The following is a 14552-nucleotide window of genomic DNA, read 5'->3' on the forward strand; positions in this document are numbered from 1 at the left end:
CAGCAGAGCTAGCCTAGAGATCTGAATTTAATTACTGAGTTACCCTCACAAACAATGACAGTTCCAGAGCCCTTTATTTTTGCTGTTGTTTCTATGCTGGATAAATATACTTACAAGCCCAGTGGATTCAGCGTAGTCCTGTTCCTTCACACCATTTCTTTATTCCAGGGCACAACCTGCACCACCATCTTCTTGTACGTGATCTGGAGCCGGGTGTCTCCTCTTGGTTCCTGCAGCCAGACCCCTGATGATGTGGTGCCCAATGTGTCTTCTACTGTTGGGAAGCCTGCAGCCTCTTGGGACTTGTGGTGTGTTTATCTCAGGAGGTTGCAGGGGGAGACGAATACCTCATTCCTGCTTAGGCGAGAATGGAGGCAGGGGATGGGTTGACCATGAGTTGAGATGGAATTTTTCTCTTTTGTTTTTATTAAATGGGCCCCCTAGGAGTATGCACCACATATTAGCACACTATGGCAGACTTGCTTGTCAAATGATGTCCTCCAGCTCCCTGCTGTCAGCACTATCATGGGCCCTTCCATCTTCTCCTGGTCTTCCTGCTGTCAGCACTATCATGGGCCCTTCCATCTTCTCCTGGTCTTCCTGCTGGGTTCCATGTGCTCGACCACTTCAATGGCCATGCTGTGATGATGTCACTTCCAGGAATGCACATGGGAGTCGCATCATCACGACACACAGGGTGTGCCATAAATGTTCACGGAGATGCACATGCACTGCTGAGTGTTGATTACAGCTGAAAGGCAGGGAGAAGCATCTCTCTGAGTTCAATTCTACTTTAAAGATAAAAGAACATGTGGGCCTTGTATGGCCGCACATATGTGACCCTGTTAACACTCCTTACTGTGCTGAGAACGCTCTCCCTGAACGCTCTCAGCAGAGTAGCCGGCAGTGATCGGTAAGCTCCCGATGCATACTTGCGATCAGTAGCTTTCCAATCATGTGACCACTGTGACAGCCTATCACAGCGGTCACATGACCCAAAGGCACACCTCCATCTCCTGGCTTTTAGAACCTTTAAAGGGCTGGGAGCCGACCAGCACCAAAGGGTTAAAGTAGTTGTAAAGGGAAAAAGATGATTAAAATAAATCACAAACATGTTAACATACCTGCTCCGTAATGATTTTACACAGAGCAGCCCGGATTCTCTTCCCCCAGTCCCCCACCAGTGGTCCAGGCTCCATTCCCCTGTCCAATGGCTGATTGACAGCAGCAAGAGCCATTGTCTCCAACTGCTGCCTCTGAGCCAGTGAGGAGAGAGAATGAAGCACAGCACTGGATCGAGATCAGGCTTAGGTAAATATAGTGGGGCGCTGGAGGAGAGCTGCACATAGAAAGCTTTATTACCTTCATGCATTAAGGTAAAAAAATCTTCTACCTTTGGAACCACTTTAAAGTTGTTTTGATAAATACACTGAATAATCTAAACAATACCTGTATGAATTTGGTGGGGTTTTTTTTTGTTTTTTTTTTACTTTGCTTGTTATTCAGCTTTAATCGCTTCCCTACCGCCCTATAGCAAAGCTACTGTTACAGAGCGGCAAGGCTGCTCAAAATCACGTGTATACATGATTTTGCATTTCCGAGTAGGGGGCGATCACCGGGTCCCAGACAGAGATTCCCCACTGGACCCCGGCGATTGCTGAGAAACACTGACAGGGAAGAGGTCTGTATGTAAACAATAGAAATTTAATTTACTTTTTTTTTTTTTCTTTCTTTATAAGTGATATCATGATCTGCAAAAGGGGCTTAGAGAGGTGGAGAAACAGCTGTATACTGATCTTCCCAGTGAATGACACAGCAAGGGAGGGGAAATTGAGGTGTCAGCAGAAGTGTTGGCCATGGGAGGACAAGCTGTTTTTCTAGCACTGACAGAAAAATTATCACACTGGGATGGATGTGCTCTCATGCCTATTGTGGTGAGTTTGCAAAAAGAAAGCAGAGGGACTAGCAGGATCACCAGATATTTCACACAAAGGAAGAAATACTAAGAGAAAAGGATACTTTTTAACAGAAGTAAATGGTACAACAGACATATCAGGAATATGAAATTCCTGAAATGTTAAGGTAACATAGTCTTTAAACCTGTAATTAATTGTATATCCCCCTGCCATCTAATATCGCTCATATTGCGCTCCATGGGCAGTAACCCCATGAAAACCCAGTTGTGACCTATTCAAGCAAATGGGGACTTGGCAGAAACTCCTTGCAATCGAATGCAATGCATTTTGATGCTGCACTTAGAGTAAAAATTACATATTGTTTCTTCCCCACCTGTCAAATACCTGTGAAAAGCGATCCAAAGGCAGATTGCTTTTTAGAGGCATATCGGTCTAACCTTACCCTTAAATATACTATTGAAAGCTGTATGTTATATCTGTTGGATAAGTGCAAAAAATTATATCGGTACCTGTTGCTCCCGCCAGAAAGCTTGTGAGATAACTTCCCGTGCTCTCTGCCTGTGCTGGCTGTTTTTAGTTTACATCATTCTCAGCCTTTTTTGTAAACTACAGAACACCTTCCCCCTATTTTCAGTAGGTGTTTTGTAGTCCTGTCCTAGGATGACGACGTTGCTCCTCATTAATAACCATTGTCACTCTGCTGACAGAATCACCAGTTGAAAATAAAGATAATCAAGACCTAGGAAAAAAGTAATGCAGCCACCACATGTAAAAACTGGTAAGCTGCAATATATTAATATTTTTGAGGGTTTATTATTATACAGTATTTATAAAGCGCCAACAGTTCGCTCAGCGCTGTACATTGCAAAGGGAGACAATACATGAGACAGTACAATAACAATACAATGTGATACACGAGGGTTTGAGGGCCCTGCTCCTTGGAGCTTACAATCTAGGAGGGAGGGGATAGTGGTACAGGAGGAAATAGCTGTGGGGGATGGAGTGGTAGGAAGAGTGGAGGAGATCGGCAATTAGCAGGGGGTGGGGTAGGATTCCCTGAAGAGGTGTGTTTTCAGGGTGCGCCTAAAGGAGAGGAGAGTAGGTGATAGTCTGATGGATTGGGGTAGGGAGTTCCAGAAGATGGGTGATGCCCTGGAGAAGTCCTGGAGGCGGGCATGGGAGGAGGAGACCAGAGAACTAGAGAGAAGGAGGTCTTGTGAGGAGCAGAGTGTGCGTGTTGGGTGGTACTTGGATATTAGGTCAGTGATGTAGTTCGGGGCAGTGTGGTGGACAGCTTTGTACGTCAGTGTTAGGATTTTGAATTTGATCCGTTGGGCAATCGGAAGCCAGTGGAGGGATTGGCAGAGGGGGGTGGCGGAAACTAAGCGGTTGGAAAGGTGAATGAGTCTGGCAGCCGTATTCAGGATCGACTGAAGCGGGGATAGCCAGCGGCGAGGCAGGCCAGTGAGGAGGGAGTTGCAGTAGTTGAGTCGTGATATGATGAGGGAGTGGATGAGCTGTTTAGTGGTTTCTGGGGTTAGGAACGTGCGGATTTTGGCGATGTTGTGGAGGTGGAGTCTGCACGAGTTTGTTAGCGATTGGACTTGGGGCTGGAAGGGGTTTAGATGGACTTTTTTTCAGAGACATACCTAGAAGCCAAATACTGTCGTCAGAGAATTGATTTCAACAACAATATTTCCATAAGATTATATGTGCATTTAATTTGTGTAGACATCCAAAGACCTGAGATTGCTGATGGGTACCATCATCTTGGCTGCAGTGTCGGAGCTGTCACTCAATTAACACTCTGTAGCATCCTTTCTCAACCTCTTTAACATAGAGAAACCTTTGAATTAACTTTTTAGATCTCAGTGAACTCCTGATGATGATTTCGATCTCTTCAGCTCACAATACTTTAGCGTAATTAGTAAACTGAGATATCAAGGACTGAATAAAAGAATAAGGACTGTGGTCAGTGGGAGAAGGACTTTGTTACACTGGTTGTCAGCGGTGATAAATGTTTTACATTGGTGATCAGGATTATTGGTCATTGGGAAGAAGTTCCCCTCCCCTACAGAAATCTTAAAAGATTATTGGTTACTTATCTCAGAGTCAAAAATTGCTCATTGCTCAAGAAACCCTTCGCATTATCTAGAGCAGTGTTTATCAACCTTTTTTCAGTCAAGGTACCCTTTAGAATTGCGCATATTCCCAGGGCACACCAGTCTGAGGGCTCGTTCACACTAGGATGTGCATCCGAGCTTACGCGCTCCCACACATCACATTTTTATTGAGCTTCTCTATGTGAAACATTCAAAACGGTGCCAGAATTTTTATAATTGTTATGGTACCATGCATATCATCAGGCATGAACTTACACGCACTTGCTAGATGTGTGGGGGTGTCATTAAGAATTAATATGGGAAAATGCACAATTTCGCACTTTATTACACCTGGTGTGAACAATCCCTAAAATGTTGTCTATGAGGCAGAGTTTAGTGATCTGTACATTGTAAATTTTCTCCCCAAAAATCCCCACTCCTAGAACAAATATCCCCTCGCAGCACAAACCTCCACAAATCCCCCTTCCTAGCATATCCCCTTGCCCAGGGGCGGACTGACAACTTATGGGGCCCCGGGCAATAGGGGATTATGGGGCCCCTGTGTCCTTGCCCACACTTTAAAAAAAGCCTATAAAAGGTACCAGGGGCATTTCATGGAGCCCCCTACTGACCCTGGGCTCTCGGGCAGTGCCCGAGTTATCGAATGGTCAGTCCACCCCTGCCCCCGCCCCCCAATCTCCCTTCTAGCACAGCCTTCTCCTAAAGTCACCCTCCTAGCAAATTTCCCCCCAGCACAAATTCTGTCCCTACAGAACTAGTGACTGCAGCAGAGAGGAGAAAGCCAGGAGGTGTGGGCAGTGTTGCTAACCCCCCCCCCAAAATTTACAAATAGCACCCCCTTTTTGGGGGGGGGGGGCAAAAATTATTAAATTTACTGACCGAGCCCCACTTTGTTTACTGGCTCTTCAAAAAAGTACGTAAAATGTGCAAATATCAATATTTAAGCTATAAACATATAGCTAGTGCTTTTAGAAATGTGTTTAAGTTATAAGAACAGTCAAAAAACATATTTCTCCATTTCCATGAGGGTCAGATTAACATAACCCAGCACTTTTGTCACCTATGTCCATATGGAGAGATTTCTCTTCAATTTCACTCCCGTAGACAATTGGCTACCACCACAGAAATTGAGGGGAAATCCCAGGTAGCCACCAGGATCAGTAGAATAGAGGTCCCCTCAATTTTTGTTCTGGATTTAGTGGAATGGTAAAAAGGGCAACTGATGAGTGGATCTCCCCAGCTGGAGCACAGAGACTGTCGGGGACCATCGCGACGCATGTGTCTGCACATGCGTAGGTGTCTGTCAAGACATGCAGGCATCAGGGCACTAGGACCCAGGCGCACCCGTCGCCTATGACGGTGCTGGGCAGGCACTAGGACCTAGGCTGCACCTGTCAGGTGCAGGGCGGGCTACTTAAATCAGCCCTGCACAGACACAAGTTGCCGTATGGTCTGATCTGGTTCCTGTGTTCCCGTTGTTTGAGATTCGTTGCTGACCTGCCTGGACCTGACCTCTGCTGACTTCTCCTGCTCTGACCCCTGGCTAAGTTTGACCTCTCTTTTGGATATCCCTACCTGATCTGAAATACTGGTACCGACCCCGGCGAGTGACCTGACTATTCTTCTGCCTGCTGCCTTGTACCACGCTGACCCCTCTGTTACCAACCTGGCCCGTTTGACCACGCTATTGCTCAGCCATCCATCTGACCCGCACGGATTAGCTGCTACTCTCCAGACCTGTCTGCCTCTTCACGTCAGGCTCTCTACCTGTCATTACCTCTGGTGATTCCTCTACCTCAGGTGGGTATACTCAGGGGCCGCGACCTGGTCACTGTCCGCTCCAAGCCCATCCCCACCATCAGGGGCTCTGGTGAACAAGCGGACTGGGGCTTAGACTCCGCGCCCTGGGGAATCCTGTCCTGGGGACTGCTAGAGTACACCAGGGGGTCCATAACAGAGACATAAAAAACTAACATAGCAGTTACCAAAGAGACAGTAGTGCCAATGCGTTGGTAAAGGATAAGTTCACCTTTCGTAACATGTTACACCCATATTTAGGGTGTAACATGCAACATGTTATGAAAAAACCTGCCCCCGCTCCTCCCCGCTTCACGTTCCCGTGAAAGCTAGCGGGGATCTTCTCTTCCTTGCTAGCTGTCACAATTTTTTTTAAAAAGCACATAGTGCTCTGTGAATTAATGAACTACAAGTTGGCTTGTAGTTTTCAATGAACTACCACGACACTGTGGAGCGCCGTGGTAGTTCATTGCTTCTTCCTTTCAGTATACACTAGACCTCCAAACTTCATGTGGTCTTCAGATTAGAACAACAGTGTGTAGAGAGCTTCATGGAATGGGTTTCTATGGCCGAGCAGCTGCATCCAAGCCTTAAATCACCAAGTGTAATGCAAAGCGGCAGATGCAGTGGTGTAAAGCACGCCGCCACTGGACTCTAGAGCAGTGGAGACATTGTTCTCTGGAGTGATGAATCGCTCTTCTCTGTCTGGCAATCCAATGGACGTATCTGGGTTTGATGGTTGCCAGGACAACAGTACTTGCCTGACTGCATTGTGTAAAGTTTGGTGGAGGGGGGATTATGTTGTGGGGTTGTTTTTCAGGGGTTGGGCTTGGCCCCTTAGTTCCAGTGAAGGGAACGCTTAAGGTGTCAGCATACCTAGACATTTTAGACAATTTCATGCTCCCAACATTGTGGCAACAGTTTTGGGATGGCCCCATCCTGTTCCAACATGACTGTGTACTGGTGCACAAAGCAAGGTCCATAAAGACATGGAGGAGCCAGTTTGGGGTGGAGGAACTTGACTGGCCTGCACAGAGTCCTGACCTCAACCCGATAGAACACCTTTTGGGATGAATAAGAGATGAACCCCTAGCCATTAAAATCTGATTGGCACATGGAGTGCGTGGACTACACAGGAGATCTAGTTGAAAAGATTGAACTTTATGCTGATGATGTGATACTAGGAATGTTCCAAACAGTTGTTTTGGCCACACCTAATGTTTTTGCTATCTCTCTGATGGGTTTGTTTTGTTTTTTCAGCCTAATGATGGCTTGCTTCACTGATAGTGACAGCTCTTTGGATCTCATCTTGAGAGTTGACCGCAACAGATTCCAAATGCAAATAGCACACTTGAAATGAACTCTGGACCTTTTATCTGCTCATTGTAATTGGGATAATGAGGGAATAACACACACCTGGCCATGGAACAGCTGAGAAGCAAATTGTCCCATTACTTTTGGTCCCTTAACAAGTGGGAGGCACATATGCAAACTGTTGTAATTCCTACACCGTTCACCTGATTTGGATGTAAATACCCTCAAATTAAAGCTGACAGTCTGCAGTTAAAGCACTTCTTGTTCTTTTCATTTTAAATCCATTGTGGTGGTGTATAGAGCCAAAAATGTTAGAATTGTGTCGATGTCCCAATACTTATGGACCTGACTGTGTACCTAGCCTATTCTGGCCCGTCTTTGTTGCGGACTTTACACCACTATAGAACAATTTGTTTTGTTTTTTTTCCTTAAAATTAATTGGGATAAATCTCAAATTCTCCCTGATTCCTTTCCCCTTCCTGATACTCCAGTCCCTGCGCCATTAGTGCGCATTACTACCATCAAATATTTGGGTATACAAGTATCTAGATTACCTGCTGAATATATTGCCCTAAATGTTGAACCCCATTTTTCCCTTATTAAAGCCAAATCTCAAATTTGGGCCAAATTGCCACTTGGGGTGATAAGCAGAATTAGGTTAATAAAATTATCTTACTATCCAAAAATTCTTTACATACTTTGGCACTCCACGGTATATATCCCACTACGGTATTTTAAGGCTATGGACACGATCCTAAAATCTTTTGTCTGGGGTAAACATAAACTGGCTTGGCGTGTCCTAAAAAAACCCTACTACTCTGGTGGGTATCGCCCTTCCAGATTTTGGTCTCTATTACTTGGCAGCCCAACTTTCCCACCTATATCATATCGATAAGACTGAAAGAGCAAGGTTCTCCGCTTTAGTATCTGACCCGGAAATTCCGCCTGAGATGTATCCATTTTGTGATATTGTTAGAGGTGTTCGGGGACCTACCCCACAGCCCTTAATCAAAGAAATGGCCTTTCATTTCCGGAGAATTTGGGGTCTCTCCACCTCCAAGATTAAAGCCCCACAATTTCATATAGATACCCCACTTTGGTCTAACCGACTGTTGCCTGAACTTCACTATTCCTGACCACAAGTTTTGGACTTCTAGAGGTGTATACCTTCTCTCCCATGTATTATTAAATGGGGCATTAAAGTCTTTTGAGGTCTTGAAGATGGAGTTTTCTCCCCAAATTTTATGTTGTTCCGTTACATTCAGGTACTACATGTCCTAGTGTTCCAATTCCCTAACGGCTTCCCACGCCACTGTCGTTATTGGATGCGATATATGGAGAAGTGCCCCATAAATTGATTTCTTCTTTATATGACCTTTTGCTTACCCCAGAGGCATCTGATGTGGCCTAATCTCTTAACTCTAGATGGGTGACAGACATTGGGGTTATTGATGATGAGGAATGGGAGGAAATCCTAGATAACTGTGAGCCAGTTTCCCCTAAATTTCCAGACAGCCTTTCCCAACTCTATATGATGCATTGGGCATATCTCACTACAACTCATTTAGCACAGTTTGGAACTGACAGGAACCCCTATTGTCCGAAATGCCATGTGTCCCGGGGCACGTTTTTCCATTTGATTTGGCAATGCTCACGGATTAATGGATTTTGGGCTCAGGTAGTCCAATTTTTGCAAGATTATATGGGTTCTCCTGTACCCTTGGACCCAAAGTCTGTTGGGAATATTCCCCACCTCAGAAGCTGACAGGCATTTGACTAATTTTTTACATGAAACTTTATTTAGTGCCAGGAAATTGGTAGCCCGTCATTGGATGCAGACACTTCCTCCAACTCTGGAGGAGTGGAAGGCAGATATTAACAACACCCTACCCTTGAAGAAATTGATATATGTTAATAGAGGATGTCCCAACAAATATAATAAAATTTGGGATTGTTGGTTGCAATCTAAAGAGACTAGCACCTAGATGAGATAGGTCTGTTACCCCAGGACGTAGTTACTGGCCGCACCGCCCCTGTAGTAAATAACTACATAACTATATAATTTGCACAGGTCCTTCTCTCCATGTCATATTTGGTGTTTTTTCTACATTGACGCAATGTTAATTTTCTTTGGTTGTTTAATGGTTGCCTACCATTCCTGTATACTCTGTCACACAATTATTTTTACTGTTAAAGTTCTGTTTTATATTTTTTTATTCAGTAGTATTCTGGGTAAAAAAAAAAAAGTTCACGTGCGTGTAAAGGCAGGTGTCCCAATACTTTTGGCAATGTGTGTGTGTATATGTATGTATATATGTGTACACACACACACACACACACACACACACACACCTCAAAGTAATTAAAGGAACGCTTTTTTTTAATGTTGTTGTCAGTTTCAGCTGCTTTGGTGTTAATGAAATTAACAGGTGCACTAGATGGGCAACAATGAGATGACCTCCAAAACAGGAATGGTTTTACAGGTGGATGCCACTGACATTTTTTCCCCTACTCATCTTTACTGACAGTTTTGCATTTGGCTAGGGGCAGTGTCACTACTGGTAGCATGAGGCGATATCTGGACCCTACAGAGGTTGCAAAGGAGATCTGTGTTGTTTACATACAGACCTCTCCCCTCTTAGGTCTGCCTACGATCACCGAGTCTCGGCTGAGCATCGGTGGCCGGGACCCGGTGATTTGCATGCAAAGGAGCCAATAGCTGCACGAGTAGGTAGCACGCGCATCCCCTACCAGGAAAAACAAAATCACATATATACATGATTTTGCGCATCCCTGCCGCCCTGTAGCAGTACTTGTGCTATAGGGTGGTAAGGAAGTTGTTAAAAATGACTTCAATGGCATCCAATTGAAAAACTCTGATCTGGAGAAACCCCAGGGATTTAAAGAACTCTGGTTTAGGGAGGCTGCTCCATAGTATCCCCCCTTTTTGCTTCTTCCCTGGTAGCTATTGAAAAGATTATATACGAAGGTGAGGCAGGGTGGATTAACTGGGCCAGCACAAATGGTAATCAGACACTCCCACCAAGAAGAGGAGAGGGCTATGATATGCAAAGAGAAAGGGGGCTTTGCTGCGGCACTGACTCTTCTTTAGTAGTCAACTTTTCTAGCAAGTTCAATAATACATTGCGAGTCCATACAGCATGATTTATGGAAAACACTGCAGTTAAGCTTTTAAAAATACTTGTTTTCAGAGCTTTTACTTTTTAGTTGGTGACAGGGTCTCCTTAAAATAGGTTCCTTACTTGCTTTTAAAAAATGTAGTGCAAACTACAAACATGCAATTGGTTGTATGCAACTGTTTCTTTGAAGTTAACAAAAGTTCAGATCATGCTGTTATATATCAGGCCCACGATCACCTCCCTGCACCTGACTATAAACTTTAATAAATTAGATCCTAGGTGCAGCGATTGTGTTGGTATCATGTATAATACAGTTGTCCTAATTCTCTTTTTGGCTGTAGATTCTTCTGATCTTGCAGTTAAAAGTACAGTAAACTCTTTTGTTGAATGACTTTCTGCAAACATTTGCTCTAACTCTTTCCTTTTTGTTCTGTCCCTTCGCTTTTATGAGCTGTGACCAGCAGATGTGATTTGGTGGCTTGTAACGCATTGCTCTCCCTGTCCTTTCACTCCCTACAGTGCAGGGTAAGCTCCATTGTTGTGGGATTAGGTCACCACATGACCCGTCTTACACTCACAATCACTTCACTCCCATAGCTTTGTATTCGTAGTCAATCAGGATACAGACACGTGTAATGGGGCCGGCCTGCACTCTGCTTAATCATTGTCTGTATGAAGCAGTTGGGAAAGACAACATTGCAAAGTATTTATAACCTGCTTTGGCTGATGTTTAACCAGACTTTTCTAATTATGCAATTCTAACGTTTGGATTTGTTGACAGTGCGGAGCAATCTGTATCACAGTGGCTGTTCAAATCCAGCATTGCAACTTTGTGGATGAGATTTGTGGAAAAGCGGCTGGATTCATGGGAAATCCTATTTCTTCTGTCCGGTAATGGCTCTCGTGCCTGGAACACCACCAGGAGACGGGGACTTTCTAGCTTTTTCCCCGGAGAAGAGTTGTCTTCTTGATGCATCAGACTCCAGCGATGTGGACGAAGGCCTGCTCGATGGCTTGGAGCTAAACCCCTTTGACGGTTTGCCATACTCCTCGCGGTTTTACGAGCTCCTGAAACAGAGGGAAAAGCTGCCCATTTGGAAAACCAAATATGTCTTCCTGGAGAGTTTGGTGCAGAACCAAATTGTGGTGGTGTCAGGAGGAGCCAAATGTGGCAAAAGTTCGCAAGTAAGTTTGCTGGTTGTCAGTGCTTCATTTCTACAGCTTTGAAAAGTTTAGAGCACAAAAGGAAAGTTGTCAACCTTTTTAGACAAATCTCAAAGCTAATTCTTTGAAAATTGCAAACAATAGACCCAAATTGCCTGATGATGGTTCTGATGGGCCTTCCAACAAGCCTTAGGAAAAGTGGTATGCCAAAGTGTGCATCCAACTAGAAACTGTCATTTCTCTAGGGATGGTTGGAGATGAAAGGAAGACTGGGGTTGGACAATACACACAGAGAGGTAGATTTATTAAAACTGGAGCACTCAGGATCCAGTGCAGCTGTGCATGGTAGCCAATAGTTTTACAGCTTGTTCAATTAAGCTTTGTCAATATAATCTGGAAGCCGATGGGTTTCTGTGGAAAGCTGCACCAAATTTTGCACTGTCCAGTTTTAATAAATAACCCTCACAGTAGTTCACTTTTTAGTCACGTTCGCTACATTGGGTCTATTTTTTTCCTTCTGTTATAAAGTTTTAATTAAAGAAGAGCTTTGCCCCTCCTTGTATTTTTTTTTCCTTTCCTCTTACCTTAACCATAGAGTTGTCCTGAATAAACATATACTCACAGAAAAGCATTGTTTGTAGTAACCCACCGCTCATGCAGTGCCTCACGCCACCATCTTCACTTCTTACATCAACAGGGGCTGGCTGTCTCTTCTGTGTTTTTGCAGCCAACCCCTGCTGACCTATGGCTCTGCATGCAGTGTGTTAGAGATTGCCCTGAAGCCTCATGGGATGCATCACCTGAATGTCCCAGGAGACTTCAGGCAAGGGGATTGTCCTTTCTACCTAGAAGAGAAAGATAAAAGTATGGGGCAAGGTCTTGCAAAAGCATTTTAGAAAAAATGTTTTTTTCTTTTCTATCAATACATAACAAGAGGAGGGAGGAGAAAGTGTGTAAAGTGCTTAAAGAAGTTGAAGGTCTGCTTTAAAGTTTTTAGGGGTCACAACATAATACATATGTGCTTGTATATATTTGAGAAGACAACGTTGATCAGTTAAAGTGTTCCAATGAGGTATATGTACATTCAGTCAGTTTGTGTTTGACAAAACCTAAAGGAAAGAGCACAGGTTCAGGCTCAGGTGGTTTTTCTGCAGCTTTTGGGGTGTAAAGGTAACTAAATTAGGGCAAAAAAGGGGGGCTCAAGGCAGGCAGGATAAAGGTTGGTCATGGGGGGGGTCTGCGTAGACCAGGAGGGGATGGTAGAGGGCTCAAAACTGGTACGAAAAGGAAAACGAAGGGGATATGGGGTAAACGAGGGGGGGAAAAGAGGATAGTGGTAAGACACCGAGGTCCAGGTTTCTGAATAAATGAAGGTCAAGCATTTAATAAAGAGTGGCCACAAGTTGCTCACAGGTAGTGTGTTACCCAGGGGTCGCATATGTCATGGAATTTGGACAGTCTGTCACAATCAATAGCAGACAGCTTTTCATATAGTATTCACTGATACATATGCAATTTTAATCAATCTATTGGGATGTTAAGTGTTTTTCAGGCCTTAGCAATGGCAGCACCAGGGACCTATTTTACCTATAATGGCATTTGCCCCATGTGAGCAGCACAGTAGCTAAGTGGTTAGCACTTCCACCTGGCAGTACTAGGGTTGTTGATTCGAATCCAAACCACAACACCACCTGCCTGGAGTTTGCATGTTCTCCCTGTGCCTGTGTGGTTTCCTCCGGGTACTCGGGTTTCCTCCCACACTCCAAAGACATGCTGGTAGGTGAATTGGCTCCTGTCTAAATTGGCCCTAGTATGTGTATGTATGAATGTGAGTTAGAAACCTTAGATTCTACGCCCCTTGAGGGTTAGGGACTGATGGGAATGTACAATATATATGGAAAGCACTGCGTAAATTGACTGCACTATAGAAGTACCTGAAATAAATAAAATAAATAAATGTCCAAATGGCTGCTGCTTTGATGTAGAAATCTTCTCCCCACTCCTGCTGGGTTCTCCGCATGGCACTGATCTTCCAGCCCTTCTGGAATTAACATCAGCAACAGCGAGTCCGAAAGAGCTGCGCCATCCACCCGTCTCCTCCTTTCAAAGTACTTTTAATATTCTTTCCCAATGTACAAAGTGTTCTGTGATTTGGAGGAGGGAGATACCGTCATTCATCTGCCTGTCATCTATTCACTGAATGTTTTGTGTTCTGGGAAAGAATAGTACAAGTTCTATGAGACCGTGAATATAGTCATGTACATGTTATAAGAGATGGTCAGAGACTGCTGACATGCTGCATGTGTGGTTACAGATTGTAGACATTCTGCAGGAGACAGTGAGTAAGTAAAGGTTATAAGAAACTGTCAGAAATCACTGCAATTGCAGTCCCTTTACAAATTAATGGTCCCACAATGACTTCTAGGGTCCAAGTTGCTGCACAGAAAGTACTAAAAGCCACAGGTTGACCACCAGAGAATTAAAGAATAAGTTCATCTTTTACACAAAAATAATAAATGCACATTTTTTGCAGGTTAAAAAATGTGCATTTATTTTTTTGTTTGCAGGAGCCTGTAAAGCATTGCACCAGCGATCAGCAGATCACTGATGCCATGCAGGTCTCCTGCAGACCTGTGAGTATATCTGCTTGCCTGTGTGAGATGTACGGCCAAGCAGATATACTGACATGAAGATTCAATTGACTACCGCAGCGCTCCACAGTGCCGTGTTAGTTCATTGAAAACTACCAGCCAACAGCCACTAAGGCTGTTGGGACTTGCAGTTCATTCATTCACGGAAGACTATGAATGAACGACGTGGCCCCGCACGGCCGCGCTTTTTTAAAATCGGACAGATAGGGGAACTTCTCCCCATACTTCTGTCAGACGGAGCATTGGGAGCATGTTACATGTTCCACCCTAAAAATGGGTGGAACATGTAACATGTTCCCAAAGGTGGACTTATCCTTTAGAACAAACCCTTGTTTCATTTACTATTTGTGTACACTGAAGAGTAAAGGCTAAGTTCTCCTTTACAGAAAAAAATAATACATGCATATTTTTTTTTTTTCCCAGAAAAAAGTTCATTCATCATAGAAA

At 44.2% G+C, this 14552-nt stretch overlaps 1 protein-coding gene across 1 annotated transcript in view; it reads left to right on the forward strand.

The window, feature by feature from the left end:
• The window catches only part of DHX32 (DEAH-box helicase 32 (putative)), a 133696-nt gene that overhangs the window by 18082 nt on the left and 101062 nt on the right, over positions 1-14552 (forward strand). Inside the window, exon 2 of the mRNA XM_089669623.1 lies at positions 11072-11475. Within this exon, the coding sequence (XP_089525749.1) occupies positions 11185-11475 (291 nt within the window). The 5' untranslated portion in view covers positions 11072-11184. The remainder of the gene's footprint in view (positions 1-11071; positions 11476-14552) is intronic.

The sequence above is a fragment of the Staurois parvus genome, unplaced genomic scaffold, assembly GCF_062004578.1.
Source record: "Staurois parvus isolate SC_StPar_1 unplaced genomic scaffold, SC_StPar_1.0 ptg000009l, whole genome shotgun sequence".
In the NCBI taxonomy this organism is placed as follows: Eukaryota; Metazoa; Chordata; class Amphibia; order Anura; family Ranidae; genus Staurois; species Staurois parvus.